General features: G+C 49.9%; 1 protein-coding gene across 1 annotated transcript in view; it reads right to left on the reverse strand.

Moving 5' to 3' along the window:
* Positions 1-15,896, reverse strand: part of INTS3 (integrator complex subunit 3) — a 41,950-nt gene extending 26,054 nt beyond the window's left edge. Inside the window, exons 1-3 of the mRNA XM_047704014.1 lie at positions 15,189-15,896; positions 5,748-5,831; positions 2,855-2,938 (exon numbers count right to left, since the gene is read on the reverse strand). Coding sequence (XP_047559970.1) covers positions 2,855-2,938; positions 5,748-5,831; positions 15,189-15,335 — 315 coding nt within the window. The 5' untranslated portion in view covers positions 15,336-15,896. The remainder of the gene's footprint in view (positions 1-2,854; positions 2,939-5,747; positions 5,832-15,188) is intronic.
* Positions 15,897-16,861: the final 965 nt, after the last annotated feature.

The following is a 16,861-nucleotide window of genomic DNA, read 5'->3' on the forward strand; positions in this document are numbered from 1 at the left end:
CTGAGCCACCGCCAAGTCCTAGAGAGCTGGCCGCGGCGTCTGAACCTGCTCGCGGCGCAGGCGGAGGCTCCCCAGCTCCTGCTTCCCCAGAGCGGGTTGTAATGTGCTCAAGACTCGTCCCACTTCCACCAGTCCTCCTGGGCAGAGAAGACCAAGAGACCAGGTCTCTGCTCCGCCCTGAGGTTTCTGGTCCAGACACAGAGTCAACCCCAAACAAACTCTTAAACACTTCCCTTGTTTTAAGCCAAAGCCAAAAACAATGCACCAGAATCCATCTTTACCAGTAACTCCTACCTGAACCTTCTGCAAGACAGAAGGATTTCACAAGATAATCACCCTTTTACGGAGAAGGATCAAAGCACCTCAGAGACCGGTCACTAATCCTTCCCATACTCTGACTTGGCTCAAAGTCTCTCAACGAGTTACCACCAGCCAGATGCTCGGGAGCTTAACCCTCAGTTGTCCTCCAAACCCCCAACTCCACTGCTTTGTCTGAAGAGCCCTGACAGGGGCCTGTCAGCCTGATACACTCCGGGGAGGGGATTTACTTGGAAACAGCTCGTGTGTGAACACAATCCTGGTACAGGTGTCAACCAGCTATGAGGTCCAAGGAAAGGAAGGGCCTGGGCCACCCTCACGTGGCTGTCCCAGGTTAAAAAGACAAAGTGCCGGGGTGCCTGGGGGCGCTCAGTCTTTAGGCGGCTGCCTTCAGCTCAGGTCAGGATCCCAAGGTCCTGGGATTGAGCCACACTAGGGGCTCCCTGCTCAGTGGGAAACCTGCTTCTCCCTCTGCCACTCCCCCTGCTTGTGATCCTTCTCTCGCCGTGTATCTCTCTGTCAAATAAATACCTAGTACCCTGCCACGCCTACGTGGCCAAATTCGTGACTTCATAAGCCTTTGCAGTGGAGAGCGCTATGACCTTTCACTGCCAGGCTAGACAAAGACATAGAAACACCACGCGCCCTCTGCCTCCTTCACGAGGGTAAGGGGTTCACCCCAGCTGACGAAGATCCCACCATAAACCCAGCAGGATACACATATCTGCACTAAGGTGACTACATGAGATTTTAACTTCATTTATAAAAGTCTTTGCCAACCATTCATTCATTTATTTATTTATTTATTTATTTATTTGGCAGAGAGAGACACAGTGAGATAGGAACACAGGTAGGGGGAGTGGGAGAGGGAGAAGCAGACTTCCCGTTGAGCAGGGAGTCCAATGCTGGGCTCCATTCCAGGACCCTGGGATCATGACCTGAACCGAAGGCAGACGCTTGATGACGGAGCCACCTGGGCGCCCCATCCAACCATTTCTTTTAAACAGAGTAGCTAGACTGGAAGCTCCAAATTGTGGACATTCATTCGTCTTCAAGGATCTTGGCGATAAATTCAGTATGAAAATGAAATGTCAAATTAACGCACCAAGGTCCCAGCCCAGAAATGGCCTGGAACTCTAAGGACCAGTGAGCACCTGCTGTTCTACCACCTACCCTCATCTCATCCTGGACACTACCGCAGCTGGCATCCGAGGACAACAAACTCCTCAGGTTGCCATGCCCACATATCTTCCCCTGAGGTGAACTCAATGCCAGAGGGGGCATGGCCATCCTGTCCTTGGCCCTGGGGATGATTTTCTTGATTCTCCCTGAACAGATGATAATGTCTCTGACCTCCAGTTATTTTATAGGTAAACTGGGAGCAGTATGGAAAGAGGGGACAAAGTCACCAATCTTCTGAGAGGATTAAATGAGATCTTGTCTGGATGGAGCCCAACACAATGCTGGGCACAGAGCATGTGCGTCTTCTTCCATGCTTGTTCAAGGAAGGGCCAATAACAACACTGAATTTCCGCAGCTCCTCTCTGTTAATGTCATATAGTTAATGCCAGATACCAGTCATATACTTCTAACCCATTGCCCCAAGAGTCCCAGGACACAGAACTGCTGGAAAAGGTAAATCGGGAGAGGAAAAGACAGAATTTTGCTGCTTTATTATGGAAAGAGTGGAATCCAAAGAGAACATCCTTCCCAATCCCTCACCCCAGGCAAGGATCCCACTTTAACCATTCCACATAAAGGACACTCTCCTAGCTGTGAAGACCCCAGCCTAGTTTTTACACAGTATTCCTGAGGAAATCTGGCTCCAGTCGGTTCCAGGGTCCTCTTGATCACTACACCACGGCTGCATCAATCATCAACATTAAGCTGTTAAATCCTGGGGCACCTGGGTGGCTCAGTGGGTTAAAGCCTCTGCCTTCAGCTCAGGTCATGATCCCAGGGTCCTGGGATCGAGCCCCACATCGGGCTCTCTGCTCTGCAGGGAGCCTGCTTCCTCCTCCTCTCTCTCTCTCTGCCTGCCTCTCTGCCTACTTGTGATCTCTGTCTGTCAAATAAATAAATAAAATTAAAAAAAAAAAAAAAAGCTGTTAAATCCTATGTGCTACAATGTTAACCCTACTTTATATCCACCTGCCAATGACAGAACCTGCAAACTACAGGTCATGCTCTTCTGGATAAGAACTCCCAATGGACTTGGTTGTACTTGTTCTCTTCTCTGGATTAAATTCCAACTCTCATAACCTTGACCCATCAATCTACAATGTACAACACTTCAGATGCTTTTCCATCTCACAAATGCTTTTCTTGCCCCTTAGCTTCAGAATCTAGATAGAGAAAGGATCTGAGTCAGAATGACCAATTTATTGAAAATAAAAATAGAGTTGTAAGCTTATCAGGACAACAAGGTGATCGAGCTCTGGTCAATGGGTTTGGCATTATGCAGCAAATCTTTGAGTCCCACTGTATCCTCAGACCATCTGAGGGGAGTCTGTGGGTCCAGAGGAGGGAGTCTTACCTTCTGGGCTTGGGCAGGTTCAGTGAGGACAAGGGTGAAGAGGCCCAGGCAGATTTCCTCATGCTGGGGGGGGCCTTTGCATACCTAGGATATGAGGAAGGAAAAAAACTAGTTGTTTCTCACAGGAGGAAAGTTCTTGAGCACAGTTTCTCCCAGAAAACTTGGGACTCCTGAGTAACCCACAAAGGAGAATCATTAACTCTTCTGATGATCTCCTTCTCCTAAAAGCAATGAAGCGTCTGTTTCAGGAGAGAGGTGGAGTGCCTGGGTGGCTCAGTGGGTTAAGCCTCTGCCTTCAGCTCAGGTCATGATCTCAGGGTCTTGGGATTGAGCCCCACAATGGGCTCTCTGCTCAGCGGGGAGCCTGCTTCCCACCCCCTCTGTGCCTGCCTCTCTGCCTACTTGTAATCTCTACTGTCAAATAAATAAATAAAATCTTAAAAAAAAAAAAAAAAACAAAAAGAGAGAGAGAGAGAGGTAAAAAGAAAGAACAGACCCTGCTGTTTTCTCCAAGGCTTGATGCATGCCACAAGCAGAAAACAGAAGGAGTGTTTGTTTTTTTAAGATTTTACTTATTGGGGCGCCTGGGTGGCTCAGTGGGTTAAAGCCTCTGCCTTCGGCTCAGGTCATGATCTCAGGGTCCTGGAATCGAGCCCCACATCGGGCTCTCTGCTCAGCGGGGAGCCTGCTTCCCTTCCTCTCTCTGCCTGCCTCTCTGCCTGTTTGTGATCTCTGTCTGTCAAATAAATGAATAAAAAACCTTAAAAAAAAAAAACACAAAAAGATTTTACTTATTTGTTTGACATACAGATAGCACAAGCAGAGGGAGCAGCCGGCAGAGGAAGAGGCAGAAGCAGGCTTTCTGCGGAGCAGGGAGCCTGATGCAGCGCTGGATCCCAAGACCCCAGGATCATTACCTAAGTCAAGGGCGCCCACCCAACTGACTGAGCCACCCACGTGGCCCTAAAGACTGTTTAAAATGGGAAAAAAAGGTTGGGACGCCTGGGTGGCTCAGTTGGTTGGGCAGCTGCCTTCGGCTCAGGTCATGATCCCAGCGTCCTGGGATCGAGTCCCACATCAGGCTCCTTGCTCTGCAGGGAGCCTGCTTCTCCCTCTGCCTCTGCCTGCCATTCTGTCTGCCTGTGCTTGCTCTCTCTCCCTCTCTGAGACAAATAAATAAGTAAAATCTTAAAAAAAAAAAAAAATTAAAAAAAAATTTTTTTAATGGGAAAAAAGGGACACCTGGGGGTAAGTCAGTGGCATGTGCAACTCTTGATCTTGGGTTGTGGGTTTAAGCTCCACAGTGGAGGTAGAGATTACTTAAAAATAAAATCTTTATTCTCCCTCTGCTTCTCCCTCTCCCTCTGCCTGCTGCTCCCCTTGCTTGTGCTCTGACAAATAAATTAAAAATTTTAAATAAAATAAAATAAATAAATAAGTAAATAAAATGAAATCTTTGGGATGTCTGGGTGGCTCAGATGGTTAAACGTCTGCCTTTGGCTCAGGTCATGATCCCCAGGATCGAGCCCCCCATCAGGCTCTTTGCCCAGCAGTGAGCCTGCTTCTCCCTCTGCCTGCTGGTCCCCCTGCTTGTGCACTTGCTCTCTTCCTTTCTCTTTCTGACAAATAAATAAATAAAAATCCTTAAAAAAAATAAAACAGAATAAAATCTTTAAGGGCACTGGGTGGCTCAGTTGGGTAAACATCCCACTCTTGGTTTTGGCTCAGGTCACAATCTCACGGGATCTCACAGAACCCAGCTGCATCAGGCTCCACACTCAAGGTGGAGTTTGGCTGAAAGATTCTCTGCCTCTGCCCCTCCCACAACTCGCGTGTGTGCACACTCTCTTTCTCTCTCAAAATAAATAAATACATATTTAGAGAAAAGAAAACTTTAAAAAAATAATAAATAAAGCAGAAAAAAAATCCCACCGTACCACATTTACCAGACCTTAATAGCCTTCAAGAGGGAGGGAGCTACAGAACCGTTCACGGTGTAACAGGCATACATATCAAGTCAAGACCTTAGGCAAATCATTGAGTCCGTGGTATTTGTAAGGTGAAGACAACAAATATAATATACTACTAATAAAAAGGAAATACTAAGCATTCACTATGTGCCTGGAATTACTGAGAACTTTACCTGTACTATTTAAAATCCTTTCAATATCACAGATTAGGAAATATAAAAGGTCATGGGGCACCTGGCTGGCTTAGTCGGTTAAGCATCTGACTGGACTTTGGCTCTGACTCTTGATTTAGTCCTGACCTCAGGGTTGTGAGATCAAGCCCTTGCATGGGGCTTTGTACTGGGCGAGGAGCCTGCTTAAGTCTCTCTTTCCTTCCCCCTCTGCCCCTCCCACCCTACAAAAAAAAAAAAAAAAAAAAAAAAAAAGGAAATGTAAAGGATCAAATATGTGAGAATAATTTGCAAAGAAAAAAGGTCACTACAGAACTAAGAGTTATTTTTATTTTATTTTTTTTTTTAAAGATTTTATTTATTTATTTATTTGACAGACAGAGATCACAAGTAGGCAGAGAGGCAGGCAGAGAGAGAGAGGAGGAAGCAGGCTCCCCGCCGAGCAGAGAGCCCGATTCGGGGCTCGATCCCACAACCTGGGATCATGACCCGAGCCGAAGGCAGAGGCCTCAACCCACTGAGCCACCCAGGCGCCCCTAAGAGTTATTTTTAAAAGTTGTGACTTAAAGACACATAAGCTCCAAGGGCTGGACTCCCACAGTGAAACAGAAAGAGGAGCTGGGAAGTCTGGTTCGGGGAGCCGAGATATGCACTTCAGTCCCCTAATTCCCAGCCACGTAAATCCTATCTTTTGGGTCACATCTCAAAGCTTCCAGCGCAGGGGTAACGGGCAGGGGAGAGCGTTATACTCACGTGAGCATTGAGGGCGTCATTGGCGTCCCTCTCTGAGATGCCAGCGGTCATCGATGTCACAATGCTCATGCACCTTTCTAACCTCTGTGAAGGGGTGAGACAAAGTTCAGAGTGTGTCATACCATCACCTATAAAGTATTTCTGACCCCAAAAACCAGGGTGCCTGGGTGGCTCAGTCATTAAGCATCTGCCTTCAGCTCAGGTCATGGTCCCAGGGTCTTGAGATCAAGCCCCGCATCTGGCTCCTTGCTCAGTGGGAAGCCTGCTTCTCCCTCTCCCACTCCCCTTGCTTGTGTTCCCTCTCTTGCTGTCTCTGTCAAATAAATTTTAAAAATCTTTAAAAAAAAGAAATTTAGGGCGCCTGGGTGGCTCAGTGGGTTAAGCCGCTGCCTTCGGCTCAGGTCATGATCTCAGGGTCCTGGGATTGAGTCCCGCAAGGGCTCTCTGCTCAGCAGGGAGCCTGCTTCCCTTCCTCTCTCTCTGCCTGCCTCTCTGCCTACTTGTGATCTCTCTCTGTCAAATAAATAAATAAAATCTTAAAAAAAAAAAATTTAAGGGCGCCTGGGTGGCTCAGTGGGTTAAGCCGCTGCCTTCAGCTCAGGTCATGATCTCAGGATCCTGGGATCGAGTCCCGCATCAGGCTCTCTGCTCAGCAGGGAGCCTGCTTCCCTTCCTCTCTCTCTGCCTGCCTCTCTGCCTACTTGTGATCTCTGTCTGTCAAATAAATAAATAAAATCTTTAAAAAAAAAAAAAATTTAAACCTCATCATACCTCTAAATCTAACTACCAATTTAAAGTAAAGTTAGGGGCACCTGGGTGGCTCAGTGGTTAAGCCTCTGCCTTCAGCTCAGGTCATGATCTCAGGGTCCTGGGATCGAGTCCCGCAAGGGCTCTCTGCTCAGCAGAGAGCCTGCTTCCCTTCCTCTCTCTCTCTGCCTGCCTCTCTGCCTACTTGTGATCTCTGTCAAATAAATAAATAAAATCCAAAAAAAAAAAGAAAAATGTTGTCTCCAGACCTAAACTGCCTAGGTTTGAATTAAAAAAAAAAAAAAAAAAAAAAGCCTCGGCCTTCCGCTCAGATCATGATCCCTGGGTCCTGGGATCGAGTCCTGCATCGGGCTCTCTGCTCAGCGGGGTACCTGCTTCCCTTCGTCTCTCTCGGCCTGCCTCTCTGCCTGCTTGTGATCTCTGTCAAATAAATAAATAAATAAAATCTTTAAAAAAAAATAAAATAAAAGAGGATTAAGATTATAGCCCACGGTGGGGGAGCGGGGGGGCTCAGTCCTTAGAGTATGACTCTTGATCTCATAAATTCAAGAGGACATAAATTCAAGCCCCATATTGGGTGTAGAGCTTACTGGAAGGAAAAAAAAAAGAGTTTATAACCCACTGAATAAAATAAGAATCCAAGCTAATAGGTACACACATAATAAAGAAGGGAAAGCTCTGCCTTATAGCAGAATGCCAACTAATAAATCCCTAAGGAACAAGAGGAACAAAAAATGATTCAGGGAAAGGTCACCAACAGGTACTAAACCAGAGGTGATACTGCACAAGGGGATATTTATGTGGGTTCGAAATACTTAATACACAGGAAAAAGAGTAACTGCAGGAAATTCTGGAGGGTACCACCTTAACCAAGTGATCAAAATTAACATCCCGAACTCCTGACACTGCATATGCCTCGGCAGGGTGCCCTGAAGAGGCTGGAACAGTACTTGTATGGTTTTCTGGCCAAAAAATGAATCATCTTAATCTAACCACGGAAGAAATCTCAGACAACCCAATATGAAAAATATTCTACAAAATAACTGACCTGTCAAAAGTGTTTAAGGTCATGAAAGACAAAGGAAGATTAAGAATCTGCTTCAGGGTAAAGAGAGAGCACATCTAAACTCAACTTGTGATCCTGGACTGCTACACGGACATTCCTGGGACAAGCGGTAAAATCGGAGCATGTTCTGTAACAGCAGCACATCGCAGCTGAATGCCCAGTCCGGACAACAGAGCAGCAATTCCGTTAACTGACGATCTCTGTTCTCAGGAAATAGACAACGAAGTATGGAAACCCTCAAGGCTGCAACTGACTCTCAAAAGGCTGAAACCGTGTCTGTGCGGAGAAACAGTGTTAGTAACTGCTGAGTCCGGGTGAAGAGTCTGTGAGAGTTCTACGTATTATAATTTCTCTAAGCTTGAAATAATTTTTTTTAAAGATTTATTTATTTGACAGAGAGAGAGACAGTGAGAGAGGGAACACAAGCTGGGGGAGTTGGAGAGGGAGAAGCAGACTCCCCGCCAAGCAGAGCCCAGTGTGGGGCTCAATCCCAGGACTCTGGGATCATGACCTGAGCTGAAGGCAGACGATGCTTAACAACTGAGCTACTCATGAGCCCCAGCTTGAAATTATTTCAAAATAAAAAGCTGTTAAAAAAAATTAAAGGAAGGGGACCTGGGTGGCTCAGTCATTAAGCGGCTGCCTTCCCCTCAGGTTGTGATCCCAGGATCCTGGGATCCAGCCCGGAATGAGGCTCCCTGCTGGGCAGGAAGCCTGCTTCTCCCTCTCCCACTCCCCCAGTTTGTGTTCCCTCTCTTGCTGTGTATCTTTCTGTCAAATAAATAAAATCTTTAAAAAAAAAATTGAAGAAACACTGAGGCACCTGGGTGGCTCAGTGGGTTAAGCCTCTGCCTAGGTTATGATCTCAGGGTCCTGGGATCGAGACCCACGTAGGGCTTCCTGCTCAGCAGGGAGCCTGCTTCTCCCTCTGCCCCTAATCCCACTCATGCTCTCTCTCTCTCTCAATAAATAAAATCTTAAAAAAAAAAAAAATTAAAGAAACATAATGGGGCATCTGAGTGGCACAGTCAGTTGAGCAACCAACTCTTAGCTTAAGTCACGATCTCAGGTTGCAGGACTGAGCTCCACTTTGGGCTACGTGCTCAGCAAGGAGTCTGGTTAAGACTCTCTCTGCCCCTCCCTCTGCTCTCTCTAAAATGGATAAATACGGGCACCTGGGTAGCTCAGTTGGTTGAGTGACTGCCTTCGGGTCAGGTCATGATCCCGGACTTCCAGAATCGAGTCCCACATCGGGCTCCCACCTCCTTGGGGAGTCTGCTTCTCCCTCTGACTGTCTCCTCTCTCATGCTCTCTCTCACTCATTCTCTCTCAAATAAATAAATAAAATCTAAAAAAATAAAAAAAAAATAAAATAAAATAAAATGGATAAATAAATCTTTTAAAAAGTTAAAGAAGCATATCAATCAAATGCAATGTGTGGTGCTTGTCTGAGCACTAATTTGAACAAACCAGTTATAAAAAGGAATTTATGAGACCGTCAATTTGAACAATGAATATTTTATTACACTGAAGAATTACTACTAATATTTTTGGTATTACATCATGGCTATGTTAAAAAAAAAATCCTTCCCTCATAGACATATATATAAAGTAATTTGCAGATGAAATCATTTATCTTGGATTTATCTTGGATCTGTTTCCAAATGACTCAGTGGGTTGGGCGTCTGCTTTCCGCTTGGGTCGTGATCCCAGGATTCTGGGATTGAGTCCCACGTCAGGCTCCCCGCTCAGCTGGGAGCCTGCTTCTCCCTCTTTCTCTGCTCCTCCCCTCCTTGTGCTCTCTTGCTCTGTCAAATACATACATAAAATCTGTCCCCCCAAAAGCTAAAGGCAAATTTAAAAAAATGAGTGTGAGGAAAGGAAAGGAGAACAAAAGGCCAAATTTAAAAAAAATTTTTTTTTTTTTTTTTTTTTTTTTTTTTAGATTTTATTTATTTGTCAGAGAGAGAGGGAGAGAGAGCAAGCACAGGCAGACAGAATGGCAGGCAGAGGCAGAGGGAGAAGCAGGCTCCCCGCCGAGCAAGGAGCCCGATGCGGGACTCGATCCCAGGAGGCTAGGATCATGACCTGAGCCGAAGGCAGCTGCTCAACCAACTGAGCCACCCAGGCGTCCCAAAAGGCCAAATTGACTGAGCCTCTGGACAAACCAAGGTGGAGACAGGTGCACTGAAGTCCACCCCAGAGGCACTCCAGTTTCAAAGGCCAACACATGCTCAATGTTCTAAGGAGACCTTAGTCACTGGCCCCTGTTCCAAACAAACATTTAATACTAAATATGAGAAGATACTGACAACTGTGTATCATATTAAATTGGTGAGCCTCTCCATTATCACCACCTAAAGTACTTCCCAAGTCCTTTAAAACTTTAGGACTAACCCCAAAACTATTTAAGGAAAACCAATTCCCAGTAATGGTGATGCTGGCAAATGGACAAAGGCAGGCATTTTACCTCCCCCTAACCCTACAGGTCATTATAAAACACCCTGCAGAGAAGAGGTTCTGCTGCAGTGCTGAGAAGAACCCATGACGAAGGACAAGGGAAAAGGGGTGTAGGAATGAAAGGCAACCCTGTGTCTCCCTTCAGCATCATTCTAAGGTTGCGTATACCCATCCCTAACCAAGAGCACAAGGTGGCACAGAGTAGAATGGAGAGTTAAGGCAAGGAGCTCCCACAGCCTCAAAACTCTGACCTGCATTAGGCCCAAAGCTATGCAGATTTGAAGGTATTACAACTTCACTGCCCGTCCGGTCTGACTACCCTCCAAATTAGGTCAGCTCTGCACACTCAGCCTCCACAGGGCCTGTGTACTTGTGAAAAGGAGCTGTGAGATCACAGGAAAGCAGAGCTGTGAGATCCGGCACTACCTGGTCTGGCTCCCACACGAGGAGGAGAGGGGAGGGAAAACAGCAGGCTGGATTTTCCCTTTCTGAGTCATATCCCTGTCTAACCCAAGACAGCTGTCAGTGTCGGGGACTCAGATCCCCCAGTAGCTAAGCCTGCTTACCCATTCCAGATACTGCTTCCTACTCAAAGGAAGGAGTTTGCCGAACCAGCAGAGATGCGAGAGGTCAAACAGCGGCCAGCTAATGAGCACACCGACGAGCGTGGTATGGAAGGGTGCCCCCCACCTGCTAGACTTAAGCTAATCTTGGGTGAGTTCCTTAGCCTCTCTAAACCCTGGTTTTCTTACCTGAAAAACAGAAATAGGGGCACCTGTGTTGTTCAGTCGGTTGGGCGTCCGACTCTGTTCCAGCTCAGATCACAATTTCAGGGCTGTGGGACCGAGTCCCTGGGCAGGCTCCGCACACAGCCGGAGGTCTGCTGGAGACTCTGGCTCTGCCATGCCTTCTACCCCTCCCCTACTCGTGCTCCTGCTCCCACGCTCTTGCTCTCTCTCATAAATTTTTTTTAAAACCATGTTTGTTTAAAAAAAAGAGAGAAATACCACAAGGTTGCTCTGAGGATTACACAAGATAACAGACGTGAAAACACCCAGCACACAGTCTCAGTTAAATTATAATCTGTTGGGGGACACCTGGGTGGCTCAGTGGGTTAAGCCTCTGCCTTCAGCTCAGGTCATGATCTCAGGGTCCTGGGATCGAGCCCCACGTCGGGCTCTCTGCTCAGCGGGGACCCTGCTTCCTCCCTTCTCTCTGCCTGCCTCTCTGCCTATTTGTGATCTCTGTCAAATAAATAAATAAAATCTTAAAAAAAAATTGTAATGTTCCATTTGTGAAAAAGTTCAGCAACCACACAACCCAACCTGTGAAGACCAGACCACTCCCCGGCATCTCCTGCTACCACTTCTAATGGCATGTCCTTGAAGATTCCGGAAAACTGAGCCCTCCTACTACAGGACACGGGTCAGTCCCTGACCAGGCTGAAAAGCTTCCTAATAGCCCTCTGTAAACTTTTGCCTTCTAGGAGAGAAGAGGAAGGAAGGATAAGGGAGGTGAGGGGAGGCCCAAGTGCCGGACCCTGTACCAGGATCCTTACACGTGAGGATGAGCCTATGTAATGGCCAACTTATGTGTGGCTGTGATCTGACACACAAGAGACCTTGGGCAGAACCAGGTTTCTCAAGGCCCCTCCTTAGTCTAAGCTCCACTCAGAGGCTTGACTCAGTTCTATGGGTCACTGCCCAGTCAAGAACAAAAGTGGCCTCTTGGAACAGGGAGGCCCAGCTAAGGATGCAGGAAGTAGGGAGAGTCCAGAATTTGGATGCATGGATAAAAGTGATGAGGAAAGAAATGTGAGGGCGATTTCTAGGCAACAGAACTGTGGAAGATGCTGCTCTTCGCAAACTACAGAAATCACTTTTTCAAACAAGGATGGGAGAAGGAATTACAAATCGTTCCGAGTGAAAGAAGGACCACCACCCACCAAAGAGGCCTATAGGAAGTCAAATCCCTACAATCAGGTAGCAGTAGCCCTCTTCCCCACCCCAAGTCCCCTGAGGCCCTTAGTAAACTTGGAATCCTACACGCAGTTGCCAACAATTACTGGCAGAGCGGCTCTGTTCAGAGTAAGCCCTCCAAGACAGCACCTCAGAGAGCTGAGAAAATGTTTACCATCTCTAGGAGCTTCTGAAATAACTTTTCTAGTACCAAGAGTACCTGCCCATGTTCTCCACGACAGCAGCAGTGGACTCAGCGGGGCAGAGTAGAGGAAGGCCTTCCAGGTTGCCAGTATATACCTGAAGCTTGGGGCTGAAGGCAGAGAAATCCCTCTAACCTCCCAGTTTCCGGTCCCTCAAACGGGTGAAAAGACGGTCTGGTAAATTATGTATTAAACAGTGGTCTCTTATGGGAAGTCAGTGGCCCTGAAGGAGCAAAGTCCACTGTCTTCAGGAAAAGAAGGTATGTTTCAACCTACAAAATCCCCAAGAGCCCACATCAGTGAGGAGTTACTGAATAAGCTGGTTTCCAAGTACTCTATAGCCAAGAGTCACTTCTAAGTGCAATGAGGATTTCAGGGGAAAAAATTAGAGATGGCTCAAAGCCTGTTCCCTGGAGGTTCTTCAGAGACAAGAGATGAATTACCCCTTGGAGCAAACCTGAAAGGGGCGCACCTCTACCCAATGCAACCCTAAGACCTGTCCATCATTTAAGAGGAAGTTCTGACTTGTTTAAGCCATAGTTCCGCTTTCAGCCCGACTTCAGAGTAGACCAGGTCCTTCCCAGCGAGGAATGAGCTGGAGCCGCGGAAAGGAGACTAGCTGCATGTTCTAAACGCCTCCAATCTCTGGCCCTATTTTTATCTCATTCCCCAACTTGGAATGGGATAGCCAAGAATTTCCCCTTCAAAGAGAGAAACAGAGCCAAAGAGAAGAAAGGACACAACGAATGTTCCCTTGAGTAGAAGATTCACAGTTCCCGGCTGGGACGCTCTTCAGCATCGTGTCTGTCCCTCAGGACTCTTGAGGGACCTTTCCTCACCACACCCAGCTACAACGACCCCAGGCTCTTTACTACCAGGTTTTTGAGGTGCTTTTTTTTTCACCCTTCTTGTGGGTATGCTAACTCAGTCTTCAGATGAGAAGCTCTGCCAAAGCAGACTTGGGTCTCCCTCATCTATATTCCTAGGAGACTGCACACAGGAAGCACAGACAGTTAAGAAGCGACCTCTGTGTTCCTGGGCAATAGGTACGCCTGCGATGGAAAGTACCACACCAGAACAAACACAGACCAGTTATTCAGCAGCAGGTTTTGATAACTTCTGCATACAGAGCTCTGTGGGGAGACCCAGAGGAAGAAGCCAGTAAGTTTTTCCCTTAGGGACACTCTGGTCCCGTGGGAACCATACACATGTGTTAAAAATATGGAAAATTCAAATGCAAAGGGTAAAGGCCAAAAAAGGAAAAGGGGAAGCCAAGAAATGCTGGGAAACATCTATACCAGGAAGGATAGGAGGAAAACACAGAGAGAGAGACCTTCCCTGCCCCTTCTCTCTGGAAACAGTTTAAAGTTCATTCTCAGTCCAAAAAAACAAAAAAATAAATGCTTCCTCTCTTTCATGGTTCCCTCCCACCATATCACTGAGTTTGCTAGCAAACACATCACTGTTCAGAACAGGACGCTGTACTAGGCTGTGGTACAAATCAGCAGATGCAGGATGAACCCTCTGGCAATCAAGGTGGGTAATAAACAGATTTTCGTCCAACGCTTGGGGGCTTTTTCCCTCCACCCAAACTGGTGGAGGGATCAAAGGCAGTCAGCTATTTTCTTCCTACAGTTTTAGAGCTGCAGTACTAGAACACTGGGCTCAACAAAAACTTAGACAATGGCAGTGGCCAGTTCTTAAAAAGTGGGCAATTCAAAGTGCCAGACAATCCTACAGCCATTTTTATTGTTTTAGGAATACATTATTTTTAGTAGCATTGTTTCTTCTCCTAATTGTATCTATCTTAGCTGATTAAAAACAACAGCAGAAAAACTTTGATTTCTCTAAATGCACACAGAATTACCGGGGAGAAGCAGGATGGAAAACCAGCCTGTGAGCAGACATTTGCCAAAGGATGATCCGCAAAGTTATACCCCGCCACCTTGATCTGCAAAGCTCATTTCTGCATATATGTTCCATCACTTTGTATCTGAACCAACGTTTTAAAATCTAAAGTATGAATTCCACCTATCTGCCTGCCCACCCCCTGCGACTGATAAAGGGCAGTGACAAAGAAGCAGGGAAATGTGGCACCTGAGTGGCTCAGTTTTAAGCATCTGCCTTTGGCTCAGGTCATGATCCCAGGGTCCTGGGATGGAGCCCCACATAGGACTCCCTGCTGACTGCGGAGCCTGACACTGCCCCTGCCCCCTGTGCTCGTTCTCTGTCAAAGAAATAAAATCTTAAAAAAAAAAAAAAAAAAAAGGCAGGGAAATGGTCAGGGAAGGCCAGGTGCTGTTCTTGTGCTCTTCCTGTCCCTGGGTGAGCAGGGAGTTGAAGGCATCAGATATCACAAACAGTCCCGCAGTCGCGTCTCAGCACTGGGCCTCCTATTCCGAGCTGTGCGGCAGCATCTGCGCGGTCAGGGACAAGAGGGAACTAGTGGGGGAGAAGAGGGTCCACTACCCAGCGTGACTTCACTCTACTCTTTCCCTCAGCACCCTCCCGTGGGTGCTCTCTGCTTCTGAAGGACAGAGGCTGTAGGCGAGGGTACCCTAACTAAACACCACTGTCTCGGGGCTCCACACGTCCCAAATGCGCAGTGCACATCGCCGTCAACCGACTACGTCCACGCACAGCTCGGAATAGGAGCGCCCCGGCTGAGGCAGGACAGGTACGAAGCGCACGCGCGGTCCCTGCGAGGAAAGGAGCGTCAAAAGCAAAGTCGGCGGATCTGGACCGCGCTTCCCTTCCTCCCCGACACCCCCACCGGCCTCCTCCGAGCAACTGCTGTTGCCATGACAACCGGTCCAGGAAGTCGGCCGCGCTCCTTCCTCCCGGAGCAGGAAGTGTGGAGCGGCACTCGTGCTGCCTCGGCACAGCCTGCAGGCCCGGTCCCCGGCCCCCCGCCCCGGCCCCGCTCCGCACCGGCGGCCCTGCTCGGCCCGGGCGCTCGGCCCCCTTCCGCACCCCCCACACCTACCTCCTCTAACTCATCCTTGGCATCCAAACTGGTTGAGAGGAGCAGCCTCCCCCCTCCTGGGGCTCCTGCTCCCGCTCCTCCTCCTCCTCCTCCCGCCGCTCCCGCCGCAGCGGCCGCTGCCGCCCCCTTCCCCTTCTGCAACTCCATGGCCGCGGCCAAGACACGGGAAGAGGCCGGGGGGTGGACGGGCGGGAAGTCCTAGAAACGACCCCTCCGGGGGCCGGGGGCCGGGGCCCGGGGCCAGAGGCACGAGCGGGGTCGGGCAGGGTCCTGCGCTGTCCGCCCAGCCCTCGTCTCCGAAAGGCCGCTCCTGTGGAGGGCGCGGGAGTGGGCGGCCCGCGGGGTCCTGTGTCTGGGGTGGCAGTGCTGAGCGAAGGCCGCCAGCTCCGGGGGTGCCGGGGACAGGTCCGCACCTCCGGGCGGGGCACGCGAGCCTTCCGCCCCTCGAGTAGACGGGGCGCCCTTTCTGGCTTCCAACCCTAGTGTCTGCCTCAGCAGCTGGGGAAGAGGAGTCCTGCCCCTGCAGTAGGGGTAGGGGAGCTTCCTGGCGGGGCCGGAGCGCTGGGGAGCGAGGCTCCTTTGGATCCGGCCCGAGGGGTGAGGGGGAGGCAGTGCGCGCTACAGGAGAACACCGAGGGCCAGCTTCTCCCCACACCACACAGAGGCGGCCATGGTGAAAGGGCGGGGGCGGGGAGGCTGAGGGCTGCGGCGGCGGCGGCGGCGGCGGGGAGGGCTCGCGGAGACCGGAAACGAGCGGCCGTGGGGCCCAGCCTCCGCCAATCGCGGCTTCCGTGGGGGCGCCGAGTCGGCAGAAGTCGGCCGTCCGGCCTTTTCCCCGGCTGCCAATGGCAGTGAGACCGGCCTGATGGACAACCGGAGTGCCCACTTGCATCCCTCGTTGCTCTCGGGGGGCGGGACGGGAAGACTTCCGGGAGAGGGGTGGGACCGCGAGGCAATCAGGAAGGGGAGGCTGCGCCTGCGCGCGCTGACGGGCGTGTCCCGGCGCGTGTGCGCAGCGCCGGCCTCCGCCCTCCTCCCGCCCTCCTCCTTCTGGAGCGTGGGTGGGAGCCCGAGTATCTGCTGGGTCCTGGCCGCGAGCCGGCGGTATGGGGCGGCGGAGTGTCGCCTAACCCTCGCCCTTAAGCAGTCCCAGGCAGAGACGGTCAGGCGGCACGGAGCCAGCTCCCAGGGCTGAGCGCGCGTCGCACAGGCGTGTCCGCGCGCGAGCACCACGCACCCTGCGCGGGGACCGCCCTCGGGCAGCCGGGATCCCGAGAGTGGCGCCCGCACTAGCCGGGGTGCTGAGTGACACAACCATCCCCACCCCTGTGCTGAGCACCTAGGGCTGCCCCGGCGTCTTAGCCGGCTCTCACCCGCAGCCACGGAGCCCGCCCGGCCCGTGCACGGTGCGCGCGGCGTAGCCCCGAGCGCACGGCCTCCCGGCCCGACAGCATCTCCCGTTTACTCGAAGCACTTGGGACGGTCTAACACACGGATCCGAAGCCAGAAGAAAACCCGCACCCGTGCCGTTCTGCCCTCCACAAAATGCAGACAGAGGCCACTGACCAGAGGACTACTATATGGACTAACGGGTGTGAGGTTATTTTTTAAACTGAAATTGGCCAGATGCGAGTTAACACCACAGGGGACTCTATTTAAAATGGTCTACACTT

Source organism: Lutra lutra, chromosome 15, assembly GCF_902655055.1.
Source record: "Lutra lutra chromosome 15, mLutLut1.2, whole genome shotgun sequence".
Classification (NCBI taxonomy): domain Eukaryota; kingdom Metazoa; phylum Chordata; class Mammalia; order Carnivora; family Mustelidae; genus Lutra; species Lutra lutra.